General features: G+C 38.0%; 1 protein-coding gene across 3 annotated transcripts in view; it reads right to left on the reverse strand.

The window, feature by feature from the left end:
* LOC149962067 (cadherin-like and PC-esterase domain-containing protein 1) overlaps positions 1-15,245 on the reverse strand; it is a 221,906-nt gene that overhangs the window by 51,857 nt on the left and 154,804 nt on the right. For all 3 annotated transcript variants that reach the window (XR_016481258.1, XR_016481254.1, XM_090178261.1), the window contains exons 4-5: positions 10,465-10,747; positions 6,640-6,788 (exon numbers count right to left, since the gene is read on the reverse strand). Coding sequence is in view for 1 of the 3 variants with exons in the window: in XM_090178261.1 (XP_090034387.1) it covers positions 6,640-6,788; positions 10,465-10,624 (309 nt within the window). In the remaining 2 variants the exon portion in view is untranslated. The remainder of the gene's footprint in view (positions 1-6,639; positions 6,789-10,464; positions 10,748-15,245) is intronic.

The raw sequence follows: 15,245 nt of genomic DNA on the forward strand, positions 1-15,245 counted from the left end.
GTACGAGCTATTAGTAAGTTTTTAAATTTCTTCAAATTTGTTTAGGGTTTAGCTATATTATCCCTTTTCATAATGGACTAATCTACATATTCGCTAATTTTATCATCCTTTACAATGCAGTTCATAGGTGGTTCCTTTTAACTTAACATTTAATTAATTGTTTGCAAATTTAAATAAAGCGGCATTTTCGCCTCAGTTCTTCGAAAAGTAAAACTAAACCTCTAGACTAGTTTAAACTGATTAAAAATGTAACGCTATTAATGTTTTGTAGTATGTTTACTGTTATTAGACATTTTATATTGATAAAAAGTTAAAAACCTTAAAAGTAATTTATGTTTCAATTTTTTTTCGATTTATGGAAAATATTTTGCACTTTGGAAATATATTGCGGAAAATTGTCTAGAAAGTTTTCAAGGTTTTTTCAGAACTACCCAAATGCGATTCAGCTCACCCCCCCCCCGTAATAATAATAATAATAATAATAATAATCAGCTAGGCTAATACCCAAGGCACCACCTTAGGCCTAAGTCATCATGCGACTTTTAAAGCCCTTAAATCAGGTGGCCGGGTTACCTTAGCTTCCTGTAAAATTTTTACAAGTACATTCCAATATCAACTTTACCGTAAGAGTAACTAGATATTTACTGTACACAACAGCTTTAGTCCTGTTAGTCGTTTTAGCGAAATATTTGCAGTAATTTTTCAGTAATAATAATAATAATAATAATCAGCTAGGTTAATCACCCAAGGCATCACCTTAGGCCTAAGTCATCAAGCGACTTTTAAAGCTGTAACTTCAGGTGGCCGGGTCACAATGCGTAGGAGGGTTATGGAAGGGGAAACCGAAGAGCTCGGAAGAAAGCCCCTTAAACCAGTAAGGAGAGAAATTGCAAACTCAACGCAGAAGGAGCTCCTCCGAACTTTCACCCATTGCCACAAACTGGGATCGAACCCGGCTCCTCTTGCTGCCAAAGTTGGACTGTTGCGTTTAGTTTTATTTTGGGTTTTGAGCGTCACTTTGGCAGCACTTGGGCTTCTTTTCTTCTGGAATTCGCCTCCAGAGCAGTCTTTGGCGGCGTGAGGGTTAGTTGTAGTATGAAGTCAATACGCCTAATGTAAGTAAGCCTAAATTTTAATTAATTATTCAATAGCGAAATCTAAATAGTTTAAAACTGAAACTCATCCAAGTTCCAACCCGGGAAGTAGTAGGAAGTCGATACTTCCAAAGTAAGTTAACCTAAATTTCAATTAATTAATTAACAGCGAAATCTAATATTTCTCATTATGATTTGAACTCGAACTCGTCCAACCCAAATCTTCTCGGATGGCGGTCTTTGGCGGCGTTAGCGATAGTTGTAGTTGGCTCTTCTGGTTGGTAATTTTAAACGCATAATTATTAAGTTAAATACAGTTAGTTAACGAACAGTCTATCAGTCAGGTTGACTAATTCACTTACTCCAAAGGAAGCCAATGCGCGTAAGTAAGTTAACCGATATTTTAAAATATTTAATCAATGGCACAATTTAATATTTATTATGATTTTATAAAGGCCGAAACTGAAACACCCATTGAATTGGGAATAATACGGCTAGAATTACAATTACGATTTCGGTTGCCATGGTTACGCGGGACCTGTTCTGAGAAGACTGTACGAAATTAATCTTTATAATTAGGCGGTAGCGCCATCTTTATTTTATAAACTTATATGACAAAAAATAAATAATTATTAGCTAACTCACCGTAACTTGTGTTAAAAAGGATCGTGTTGACAGAATAAAATTATATTTAAACAACTTCAAAGGTTTGTTTGTTACGAGTAATCATACATTTCAATTTCGCGTCAGATTCGCGCAAAAATTCTATTGTCATATAGTGGCCAGCACCAGAGACAGATGCCGCCACGGTAGAACGATATAGTTGATAAAGTTTCCTTATTGAAAGATATTTTCCCCACGCCAGCCAAATTTAGTTGTACCTCTATTTATTCCCGACTCAATGGAAACACCTTTAACCCAAATATCCTAATCATTAACTTAATTATCCAGAACCACCAAGCCGAACTCAAGAAGAAGGAAATCCAAAGCCATTACATCATAGCATTGGCAGTGGCGTACCCAAATGTGAAACTACTGTCAGTTTCTTTAAGCAGACTAGTGAAGATTCTTCATGTATCAGTTCAATTTATACCATTTTTGATTAATATAAATAATTACTGTTAATAAAACACATTTCTTAACTACCAGATAAAAATACTTAAAAAACCCAATAAACTAGCTGTTGTCACAACAGGGTATTAAGCTTCTATTTGTAAATCACCGTAAAATAAATTAGAAGTTTGATGTTCGAAAAACTAACTTCAAACATAATGTTATACTTCTCGTGCATACAACAGCTTTTTAATAGTCTTAGTCGATAGCGACGCCACAAAATTTTCGTTTTGAAAACGAAAATATTTGAGAGAGTTGGCCGTTTTCGGTCTATCGAAATCTGGCTGCCTTGCCTGCCTTCCGGCCTGTATCTCCATACCGAAAATGGCCGACGATTACGCCACCGAAAATATTTTACTAAACTGATCGGCGGCGTTTTTGACCGTTATTTTGAATTATCGACTAAGACTATTGCTACGTTTACAAGAAAAATAGCATGTAATTTTACAGGAAATTTTCTGTAAATTGACAGTAATTTTTTACAGTGTAACTTATTTCTGTATTACCTTTAACAGCTTAGCTACCAGGCTGACTTTCCATATAAACTTTTAGAGGTTAACGGTAATAGTGAGTGTAGGGAGTTGTTGGCTCGCGTGGCTTGAAGGGCTTGCCACCACCCTCTTACACATCGTAATCCGGACCCCTGTATAAGGCATTATAAGTCGCTAGATGACTTTGGGCCTTTGGAATTAGCATAGCTGATTATTATTATTGTTATTATTACTAACTCACTAGGCCTGGCTGTACTTAGAAGGAGACGACCCGAGGTGATAATCACCGATTTTGTTCAAAGTCGGGTATAATGTACACCTCCTTGTAACTTGAAAAACCTGCGAGGGAAAAGTTGCCATGGCAACCGAAAACGTTTTTGACAACATGTTTTGGTATTATTTCCATTGAAAATAACATGGGACTCTGAAGGATTTAAAGGGTCCCCCAATTGACCAAATTGCATTTAAACTTAATTTAATTTTTTTTTAACGGTTTTGAAATTTTCTAAAATCCAAAATCCTGTTGTCAAAAACGTTTTCGGTTGCCACGGCAAAACGAAAGCCCGTCGCAACTTTTTCCTTGCAGGTTTATTAAGGTACATGGAGGTGTACACTATACCCGAGTTTGAACAAAATCGGTGATTATCACCTCGGGTCGTCTCCTTGTTAGTTATGTTCGATAGCGCTGTAGCGAGAGTTAAACTTTGGCTTCACATCAGAGTATTTTATCAGTTTTTTAGAACAATAACGTAATTATCAAAACTCAATTATTGAACTACCCAAAACGACTTACCAAATGAAAATTTTGGAAAGTTCTGAATTTTACAACTACCCAAATACGGCGGAAGTACCCACTACAATAGGTTCTGAGTGAAACAATGTCTAAAACTGATACCCAAATAACACTTAAAACCTGATCGATAACACCTAGAAGCCTAAATAATTATCAAGATAAAATTTAAAATCTTATCTGGATAACGTCTTAAATCTTATCAAAATAGCGTTTAACATTCTCAAAACGAGGATATTAATTATAAATCTACAATCTTATGAAGACAATATCTAAAATCGTACGAGGATAATATGTAATCTCGTATTAAAATAATACCTAAACTCGTATGAGGATAATATCTAAAATCATATGAGGATAAAATCTAAAATCCTATGAGGATAATATCTAAAATCGTATGAGGATAATATCTAAAATCATATGAGGATAATATCTAAAATCATATGAGGATAATATCTAATATCATATGAGGATAATATCTAAAATAATATGACGATAATATCTAAAATCGTACGAAAATAATATCTAAACTCGTATGAAGACAATACCTAAACTCGTACGAGAATAATATCTAAAATCGTATGAGAATAATATCTAAAATCGTATGAGCTTAATATCTAAAATCGTACGAGAATAATTTCTAAAATCGTATGAGGATAATATCTAAACTCAAACGAGAATAATATCTAAAATCGTACGAGGATAACATCTACAATCCGAAAATGAGGGTAACATCTAGTATTATTAACTCTTAACAGAACGACACCCAAAATCCTGAAATGTTACAAGAATAATAGGCCAATCAAAGATCTTATCAGAACTAAAGTCCATAAGTATTAGGTCTTAAACCCAACAGATCATTCGATGCGCTTTCCGATGGTGTCACCCCACTCAAAAGAAGGTTATTTTTAACACCAACACAAATAACTTTTTAATTCAGAATTAATATTCATCGAAATCGAAATGTAAAATATGCAATGTCTTTTAAATTCGAAAGCTATAAATTTCGCTAAAACAAGATTTAATTTTTAAGCGAATAAATAAAAGCTCTGCCAGTGGGTGGTCTCTCAGAGCCCGAGCGGAGGGTCAAAGGGAATTCATTACCGAGTTTGAAAGCGCCATCTAGGCGAAATCGTCGAAACCGAAGAGGCGAAAAATTGAAAGCAAATCGAGGCTGCAGTGGCGACGTCGGGAAAGGCGGCCTTCATCAACGAGCGACTTATCGCGGATCGCAGTCCGTTAATATTCATTATTTAAAGCTAATCTGCTCGCCTACATTCGTACGTCATCAGATACAAATGAAATATTTAAATCCAGCAAGTTTAATTCCCTTCGCTAACGCTAGGTGACGCCGCGAACCATAAAGAGACTCTCTCTCCCCTCGAAGCGTCAGTGGCGCACTCTAGTAGCAAATGCATAATTAATAGGCCACCGCGACGAAGGAAAAGGCGCATTGTATCAACCGGAGAAATCTTTGGAAAATTTTTCTATTTTCGTTCGTTTTAGACCAAAAGCCGGCCAACTACACTTTGAAGTTCCGATAATTTGCAATTCCGTTGAACAAATAAGGCTTGGTCCTTCTCAGAATGGCCCGGGGTATTACGCGCGCAGATACGTAGAAGGAGGAACCAGCCCGTTTCAAAATCGAATTAATATTACAAGGAATTGGGAGCTAACGGAGATGACTATTTGATTTGAAAATCAAACAAAGTTCATTTGTTACGCTACTTTAAACGATGTATTTTTGGAAGGCCCGGTTTAGTCGGAATGAGATCAAACTGCCCCTGTCTTGCATAAATAAAGGGACGTGGTTCGCGGTGACTCGAGCGAGTTCAGTTACAGTAGGAAGATACTCTGGGAAATATGCCGCGAGCGAATGATTTGATAGGACTCGACCGATATGGTTCGTTGGAGTACTTATCAATTTTATCGTATCAGAGGTAAATGAACCGAGGTAATCAACAATCATTGTTTAACACGTGAAAGGTCTTTGCCCCCGTCCCTATCAAAAGCCTCGGAATATTCTACGAATGTATTTATCCGTTATTCAGTTCGAATCAAGGCACAAAGATAAGTAGGCGTAAAGTTGGTTCAAAACTTCTGTTATTCCAAAATCGCTCATAAGTAGGCCATAAAAGCCTTATCAGTAATGAAACCTTGTTCACGGTTAATGACGTAATTTACGTCATTTCCAACTCCTATGGAAATGTTTTACAGAGCTATACTTATGAGTAAAATATAAATTCCCTGACTTTTTTGTTTTACCTAAGAATTTTTTTAAGTTTTCACTGACATTTAACAATCCAAAATTATACAATTTTTTTTTTAAATATAATTTACATATATTAGAATTCCTATAATTCCCTGACCTCTCTGACTCTTAGAAATTCTTAAAATGACATGACGTTTACCTATCATTTTACAAATTCTTCAAATTCCCTGACTTTTTACTGATTCCTAAATTCCCTAACATTTTACTGATTCTTAAAATTCCCAGACTTTTCCCTGTCATTTCACTAACTCTTAAAATTCGCTGACATTTACAAATTCTTAAAATTCCATGAGTTTTGCAAATTCTTAAAATTCACTGACTTTCTACTGATTCTCAAAATTCCCCGACTTTCTACTGATTCTTAAAATTGCCTGAACTTCTCTTCTCTACTGATTCTTAAAATTGCCTGAACTTCTCTTCTCTACTGATTCTTAAAATTTCCCGACTTTCTACTGATTATTAAAATTTCCCGACTTTCTACTGATTATTAAAATTTCCCGACTTTCTACTGATTATTAAAATTTCCCGACTTTCTACTGATTATTAAAATTGACTGACTTTTTACCGATTTAGAAAATTCCATGACGTTTTACTGATTCCCAAATTCCCCAACTTTTTATTGATTCTTAAAATTCCCAGAATTTTCGTTGACATTTCACTAACTCTTAAAATACTTAGACTTTTCCCAGACTTTTTACTGGTTTCGTAAAATTCAATTCGCTGAATTTTACAAATTCTTAAAATTCGCTGACTTTTTACTGATTTTTAAAATTCCCTAACCTGTGGTAACTCTAAAATTTCTATCGTAAGTAAGTTAGTTGGCACAAAATTCGGTAATAAGAATAAGCTTGAAAAAAAAGCCACAATGTGCCTACCAACCCTCTGGTACCGCTGAAGAAGAGTCAGTTCCTTCCTGTCCATACACAGTCCGGAATCGCCGTCGCTGAAAGTCATGCACAGCAGCAGCAACCAATTATCCGGGTCGGGCCGAGGTGACGTCACGCTGAGTGGCCCAATCATGTTTTGTTCTGCGAGAGAGACAACGACCAATTCGTTAGAGGGGATGATCTAACACGCCAATTTGGAAAATTGTGTTCTCCACTTTTTTCGAAGATCCACTATCCATACGTCATAACGTCTTCTGCTCCGTCGTCTACCCTAAAGGCCCATTTTCATTCTCGCTGGTAGCGGATAAAAATTGTCAAAATGCACTTCCGCCACTCGCAAGCGTGAAAATAAAGCTAAAATATCTGTTTGAAACAGATCGACGCGGAAATTGAAAAAGTGTGTAGCGGAAGCGGGTTTTGTCGATTTTTACCCGCTACCAGCGAGCATGAAAATGGGGCTTAAAGCTTGGCAAAGTGGGGGAAAAACGACGGAACGGAGACTTTTTGACGTAAGGAATGGGAGTCTTCGCAAAATGGGAGAGCTTTACTGACTATTGTAATCGACTTATTATTATTATACACTTCGCAAAACCATGTACACCAGATTTCTAACTAAACATTTCTAATATTTATTTATGTATTTTGGTTTTTCCCGATATTTTTCATTATTTCTAATAGTTATCATTTTATCCGAATGATTCCCAGATACTTCTCAACCATTTCCCAGATACTTCTCAACCATTTCCCAGATACTTATCGACCATTTCCCAGATACTTCTCGACCATTTCCCAGATACTTCTCGACCATTTCCCAGATACTTCTCGACCATTTCCCAGATACTTCTCAACCATTTCCCAGATACGTCTCGAACCATTTCCCGGATACTTGTCGAACCATTTCCCGGATACTTCTCGACCCTTTCCCAGATACTTCTCGACCATTTCCCAGATACTTCTCAACCATTTCCCAGATACGTCTCGAACCATTTCCCGGATACTTGTCGAACCATTTCCCAGATACTTCTCGACCATTTCCCAGATACTTGTCAACCATTTCCCAGATACTTGTCAACCATTTCCCGGATAATTGTCAACCCTTTCCCGGATACTTCTCGACCCTTTCCCGGATACTTGTCAACCATTCCCCGGATACTTGTCAACCATTTCCCGGATACTTCTCGACCATTTCCCAGATACTTGTCAACCATTTCCCAGATACATCTCGACCATTTCCCAGATACATCTCGACCATTTCCCAGATACTTGTCGAACCATTTCCCAGATACTTCTCGACCATTTCCCAGATACTTGTCAACCATTTCCCAGATACTTGTCAACCATTTCCCAGATACTTGTCAACCATTTCCCAGATAATTGTCAACCCTTTCCCCGATACTTCTCGACCCTTTCCCGGATACTTGTCAACCATTTCCCGGATACTTGTCAACCATTTCCCGGATACTTGTCAACCATTTCCCGGATAATTGTCAACCATTTCCTGGATACTTCTCGACCATTTCCCAGATACTTCTCGACCATTTCCCAGATACTTCTCGAACCATTTCCCGGATAATTGTCAACCATTTACCGGATAATTGTCAACCATTTCCTGGATACTTCTCGACCATTTCCCAGATACTTCTCGACCATTTCCCAGATACTTCTCGACCATTTCCCAGATACTTCTCGACCATTTCCCAGATACTTGTCAACCATTTCCCAGATACTTGTCAACCATATCCCAGATACTTGTCAACCATTTCCCAGATACTTGTCAACCATTTCCCAGATACTTGTCAACCATTTCCCAGATACTTGTCAACCATTTCCCAGATACTTGTCAACCATTTCCCAGATACTTCTCAACCATTTCCCGGATACTTCTCGACCATTTCCCGGATACTTCTCAACCATTTCCCGGATACTTCTCGACCATTTCCCGGATACTTGTCAACCATTTCCCGGATACTTGTCAACCATTTCCCGGATAATTGTCAACCATTTCCCAGATACTTGTCAACCATTTCCCGGATACTTGTCAACCATTTCCCGGATACTTGTCAACCATTTCCCGGATACTTGTCAACCATTTCCCGGATACTTCTCGACCATTTCACAGATACTTGTCAACCATTTCCCGGATAATTGTCAACCATTTCCTGGCTACTTCTCGACCATTTCCCAGATACTTCTCGACCATTTCCCAGATACTTCTCGACCATTTCCCAGATACTTCTCGACCATTTCCCAGATACTTCTCGACCATTTCCCAGATACTTGTCAACCATATCCCAGATACTTGTCAACCATATCCCAGATACTTGTCAACCATATCCCAGATACTTGTCAACCATATCCCAGATACTTGTCAACCATTTCCCAGATACTTGTCAACCATTTCCCAGATACTTGTCAACCATTTCCCAGATACTTGTCAACCATTTCCCAGATACTTGTCAACCATTTCCCAGATACTTGTCAACCATTTCCCGGATACTTCTCGACCATTTCCCGGATACTTCTCGACCCTTTCCCGGATACTTGTCAACCATTTCCCGGATACTTGTCAACCATTTCCCGGATACTTCTCGACCATTTCCCGGATACATCTCGACCATTTCCCAGATACTTGTCAACCATTTCCCGGATACTTCTCGACCATTTCCCGGATACTTCTCGACCCTTTCCCGGATACTTGTCAACCATTTCCCGGATACTTGTCAACCATTTCCCGGATACTTCTCGACCATTTCCCGGATACATCTCGACCATTTCCCAGATACTTCTCGACACTTTCCCAGATACTTCTCGACACTTTCCCAGATACTTCTCAACCATTTCCCGGATACTTGTCAACCATTTTCCAGATACTTGTCAACCATATCCCAGATACTTGTCAACCATTTCCCAGATACTTGTCAACCATTTCCCAGATACTTGTCAACCATTTCCCGGATACTTGTCAACCATTTCCCGGATACTTGTCAACCATTTCCCGGATACTTGTCAACCATTTCCCGGATACTTGTCAACCATTTCCCGAATACTTCTCGACCATTTCCCAGATACTTGTCAACCATTTCCCAGATACTTCTCAACTATTTCCCGGATACTTCTCGACCATTTCCCGGATACTTCTCGACCCTTTCCCGGATACTTCTCGACCCTTTCCCGGATACTTGTCAACCATTTCCCGGATACTTGTCAACCATTTCCCGGATAATTGTCAACCATTTCCCGGATAATTGTCAACCATTTCCCGGATACTTCTCGACCATTTCCCAGATACATCTCGACCATTTCCCAGATACTTCTCGACACTTTCCCAGATACTTCTCGACACTTTCCCAGATACTTCTCAACCATTTCCCGGATACTTGTCAACCATTTCCCAGATACTTGTCAACCATATCCCAGATACTTGTCAACCATTTCCCAGATACTTGTCAACCATTTCCCAGATACTTGTCAACCATTTCCCAGATACTTGTCAACCATTTCGCGGATACTTGTCAACCATTTCCCGGATACTTCTCGACCATTTCACAGATACTTCTCGACCATTTCCCAGATACTTGTCAACCATATCCCAGATACTTGTCAACCATTTCCTAGATACTTGTCAACCATTTCCCAGATACTTCTCTATTTTTGATACCCCAACTGTTTCCGATATTTCTCAGATAAAATATTTGAATTATTTGTTCTTATTCATTGAGATTTTCTATATTTCCCGAGATTTCTAATATCTTTTCTGATTTCTAACATTTCTCCATATTTCTAACATGTTTTCGCTACAGCAATGGCAAGTACTCACCAACGTAGGGCGGCACGTGCAGCGAGGGTCCCATCTGGAAAGTGACGAAGAGGGTGAGGACGGAGAAGGTGGCGACCAGGATGAGCAGGTCCCTGGGCGAGACCAGCCTGGGGCAGAAGCGGGGCACCCGCCCACCCGCTGATGTCCAGTTGTAAGACATGGCGGGTCTAAGGATCCAAGCCCCTCGACTAGCCACATTGACGGCACAAACGGGACTTAGCTCCGAAACATGGCGCCTTCAAAGACGGTCGACAATTCCAACTGCCGGACTGGAAGACCATCTCTGAAAATATACATTCAAATAACGTTCAATCAACTGGGATTTTTTTCACAATTTCCAAAAAATACAACTTGATCTTAATTTTTAAACGGTGTATGTGCTTCTATAGTTTTGGTGGTTATATCCCATACAACCGAAATCCCATTCGACCGAATCAATATATAGCCAATATATTTATAAAAATATCACGAAGGTTGGCGGGGTCCCATTCAACCGAATTAAATAATGTCTGATTTGGTAGGTTGGGTTAATATCGGATTGGACAATACTAGGTGCGTTAGGCTAGGTACTGTCCTCTAGGTTGCGTTATAGACCTCCCATTGTGATAGCAAGAATGGACTCATGGAGTTGAGGCGGCACCGCGCGCCCCCAGCGTTAAAGCGAAGTGAGTGCGCTTAGGTTAGGTTGAAATCCGTTAAAATCGTATAATTCGGTTGTATGGGAATTCGCTTGTATGAGTTTTCCCATACGACCGAATTCCCATTTGACCGAATGTATAGTCGTTGTATGTATTGTATATTTTATTTATTTATGTTAAAATGTATCCCTATCATTATATTGAATGAAAAGCGCGCTAAACGCGGTTTTCCGTCAATTGGAATTCGGTCCAATGGTATATAATCGTTTTGTCAGATCAACTAATTTCGCATTTCTGCCAGTAGGTTTAACAGAAGCTAGGGAGGATTGGTGCTAGTAACTTTAAAGCCAGAATTAATTAACATTAATACTTAGGGTGCATCAACCAATTTGAATTTTTTTAGTCTATGGCGCTCAGGGTGACTACAGAATATTTTCAGATCCTTAAAAGGAATTATAGGAAATTTATCAGTAAAAATATAGAAAGAAAATTTGGGGGGGGGGGGGGAGAAGAAATAGGAGAAAATTAATTATACGATAAAAGAAGACGTTTGTCAAAATGGTTTAAAAAGGGTAAAACCTTCAAAATAAAGTTGATAACCGAAAAAAAGTAGGAACTATCTTTGTTATAAAATTATAAGCAGACGACGAAGAGGACGCTCGCGGCTCTGAACAGGGTAGGAAATACGGATTAAAAATTTAAAGCGTATCAATATATAGTAGTGTTGTAAGTTGAAAAGTTTTCCATATTTTTCCGAAAAAAAACTTTTCATTCCATGATTAGTCTAATATATTGTTTGCAAATTAAAATAAAGCGGCATTTTCGCCTCATTTTTTCGAATCTAAAAGTAAAACTAAACCTCTAGACTAGCTTTACACTGATTAACAACGTAACAATATTATTGTTTTGTAATATATTTACTGATATTAGCAGGGTTGACATAGAACCAGCCATACCGGTTATAGCCACCTGGTTAAAACCGGTTATAGCCACTTGAAAAAATCCAGATTTTTGTGGCTTTTTTAAAAAAAAATTACAATATGAATATTTTAGTAAATTAATAGTTTTTTTTTAGAAATTTAGTTAATTTTTTGTTTCATATTTAGAAACCGGTTTACTTTTACCAGTTTTTCGGTAGGTTTAAAGTTCTAAAGTTCGCTGCTTTTGTCGGTGCGTCATACACAAAAACTAGGGGGAATTTCCCGAGGAAATCAAAATAATTCAGTTATTTTATATAGTGTTATTTCGCTTTACTTGTTTAGTTTCTTATTTACTACAATAACTGCTGACAATTTGTACTTACATAAGTAAAAGGTACTGTTTAAATTTTAGCCGGTTATAACCGAAAAAAACGGATATAGCCAATTAAAACCACTGGTCTGGATTTTTTTTTTAAAAAGCCGGCTTTTTGCCAACTCTGGATATTAGACATTCTATATCGATAAAAAGATAAAAACATTAAACACTCGTAAAAAGTAATTTATGTTATTTTTTTTAGTTTTCCGATTTGCGGAAATTTTTCCGGAAAATATAACAACTCTGATACATCAACAGACGATATAAATAGTCAAAAGCTGTAACCATAATACGTATCTTTAAAAACTACGACGTTTTAAACATTTCTTAGGGTAAAAATCAACCATTTTAATTTCTTCAGACTTTTGAGTTAAGAAATAAGGAATTGTAGGAGATTATTGGGGTCAGTTAATTATAGTTAAAAATAGTTACGATAAAATCTAGTCGTAGCGCGTGTTAACAGATAATTTTTCGACTTTAGTTCGTACCCTCTTTAAGCGCCCTCTCTAGTGAAACCAATGAACTAAAAATCTAAAGTATTTAAGTAGGCCACACTTTGAAGCTCTCTGGCGCTCTTTTAACTCATCGTAGGGAAATGAGAAAACCGCAGGCATACTTTTCAACTCACCCCCTACAACTCCTTAAAATATTTGCTTAACCTTTTGAAACCCCCTGTATATGAAACAAGTCGGCCAAGGCCGTAATATTAGTTCCACATGGATGAATTAATTAATTATTCTCTAAGCCTTGGCGCGTGTCAAAAGGTTAAGCATTAGGTCAGACGTAAGCTTCTTTATCTGTATTGTAAGTTTGAGCTCCGTATCTCAAACCTACTAGGAACTACGAAGAAAATTCGCATACGCTCACTAACCCTTGGCGCGCGTTAAAAGAGTTAAACATAGGGTCAGACTTCAGCTTCTTAAATGGATAAAAAGTTTGAGCCCCGTATCTCAAATCCAGTCAAGACTGCGTAAAAATGCTAAGCCTTCGTTAATTTAAAATTAAGTCTGGTAAAATATCCGCAATACCTATCCTAATACCTACATCAAGTTTCAAATCGCACGCGAATAGCGTTAAAATTAGGCCAAAACAAGCTAAGCCTTGGTTAAATTAAAATTAGGTCTGGTAAAATATCAGCAATGACCATCCTAATAACTACATCCAGTTTCAAAGTTATACCTCAAATCGCACGCGAATAGCGTTAAAATTAGGCCAAGACAAGCTAAGCCTTGGTTAAATTAAAATGAAGTCTGGTAAAATATCAGCAATGACCATCCTAATAACTAAATCAAGTTTCAAAGATATTCCTCAAACCGCACGTGAATAGCGTTAAAATTAGGCCAAAGCATGCTAAGCCTTGGTTAAATTAAAATTAATTCTGGTAAAATATCCGCAATACCCATCCTAATAACTTCATCAAGTTTCCAATTTATACCTAAAATCGCACGCGAATAGCGTTGGCAATACATGGCTTCGATAAGCGAGTGTAACACTTATTTGTTACTTCTGGTCATACATGTCTTCGATAAGTAGTGTCACACTTATTTGTTACTTCTGGCCATCCACGGCTATGATAAGCAAGTGTCACACTTATTTGTTACTTCTGGCCATACGCGGCTTCGAGACGTAAATCACGCACTCTGCGTAAGGCAAAAACGAACGTCAGCGGGAATGTGGTTTATGCGGCGCCCAAGGGCCCCTAATTTTCCTAGGGCACCGAAACCTGGCAAACCGTTAGAGCTAAAATGAATACGTAATTTAAAAAAGAAATTAAATTTTTAAGTCACTCAGTTGGGTAATAATCAGCGTGCGTAAATCAACGCTCACAATCGGAAAAGGGGGGCTTTTGCGCCCCCTGTTTCCACGACAGAGCTGAAACGTGCGCACATTGTAGAGGTATAGCGGTTATATAGATTAAAACTTAAACGAAATTAGAAAGTCAATCGTAACCAAAATTGCAAGGCTGCGTATTTTTTTTAGAAGTGACTAAGGGGGGTCGGATAGAAGGGGCTGGCAAAGCGCCGCTAACTAAATTTAACCCGTGAAACTTAGTTGTGCAGATAGTGGCAACCATATTAAGCATTCTTAGAAAAAACGGTGGGGTTATGTCACCCCGTTCAAAAGATATGGAAGATGTTGCAAATGTGGACGACGACTACACTTCACAACATTCTAACGAAAACAATAGTCCCACTCTATATATACATATAGATGTGGAACTAAAAATATTGATCACTGGGAAGCCTGAAAGTTTGATAATGTTTCATTAAACTTTAGAAATTTCGATTGAGAGATGTCTCTGATTTCAATTGAACGACATTCCGCGGAACTCTTAAGATTAGAGCCAAACAACATTAAAACGCCGACCCAACCCATTCCAAAGTTCAAAAGGTCAAAATGTAAATTTTCTTAAAAATACCCGTTCCTCCGCCCCGTCAAAGTCGTAAAAATGTCCCTGCCTTAACATTCAAATACAGCGCGAGACACAGATTATAACGGCCGTAAAAATCTTCAAATATAACCACGTAATCGCTTAAAATAAAGTCATGTTTGGAGACGAGCCGGCCATTCCAAACTAGAAACATTAATGAGCGAAACGCCTTCGATATGAAACGCAAAAAACCGCTTTTAAATATAGCAACATTTTCCGAGGCTTAACAACATTCAACGCGACTAAATTTCCCGAAATCCCACCCAATACAAAACAACTCATTTAAATATTACGAGCCTTCCAGACATATCGTTTCGAAGTTAATCCCAGACCTCCGAACAAAAATTTGAATAAAGTCCCATTATATGCCAGGCAGACTATAGGGAGCAGACGACCGGGAACAATAGCAGTGTATA

The sequence above is a fragment of the Leiobunum rupestre genome, chromosome 1 (assembly GCF_980474605.1).
Source record: "Leiobunum rupestre chromosome 1, qqLeiRupe1.1.hap1, whole genome shotgun sequence".
In the NCBI taxonomy this organism is placed as follows: Eukaryota; Metazoa; Arthropoda; class Arachnida; order Opiliones; family Sclerosomatidae; genus Leiobunum; species Leiobunum rupestre.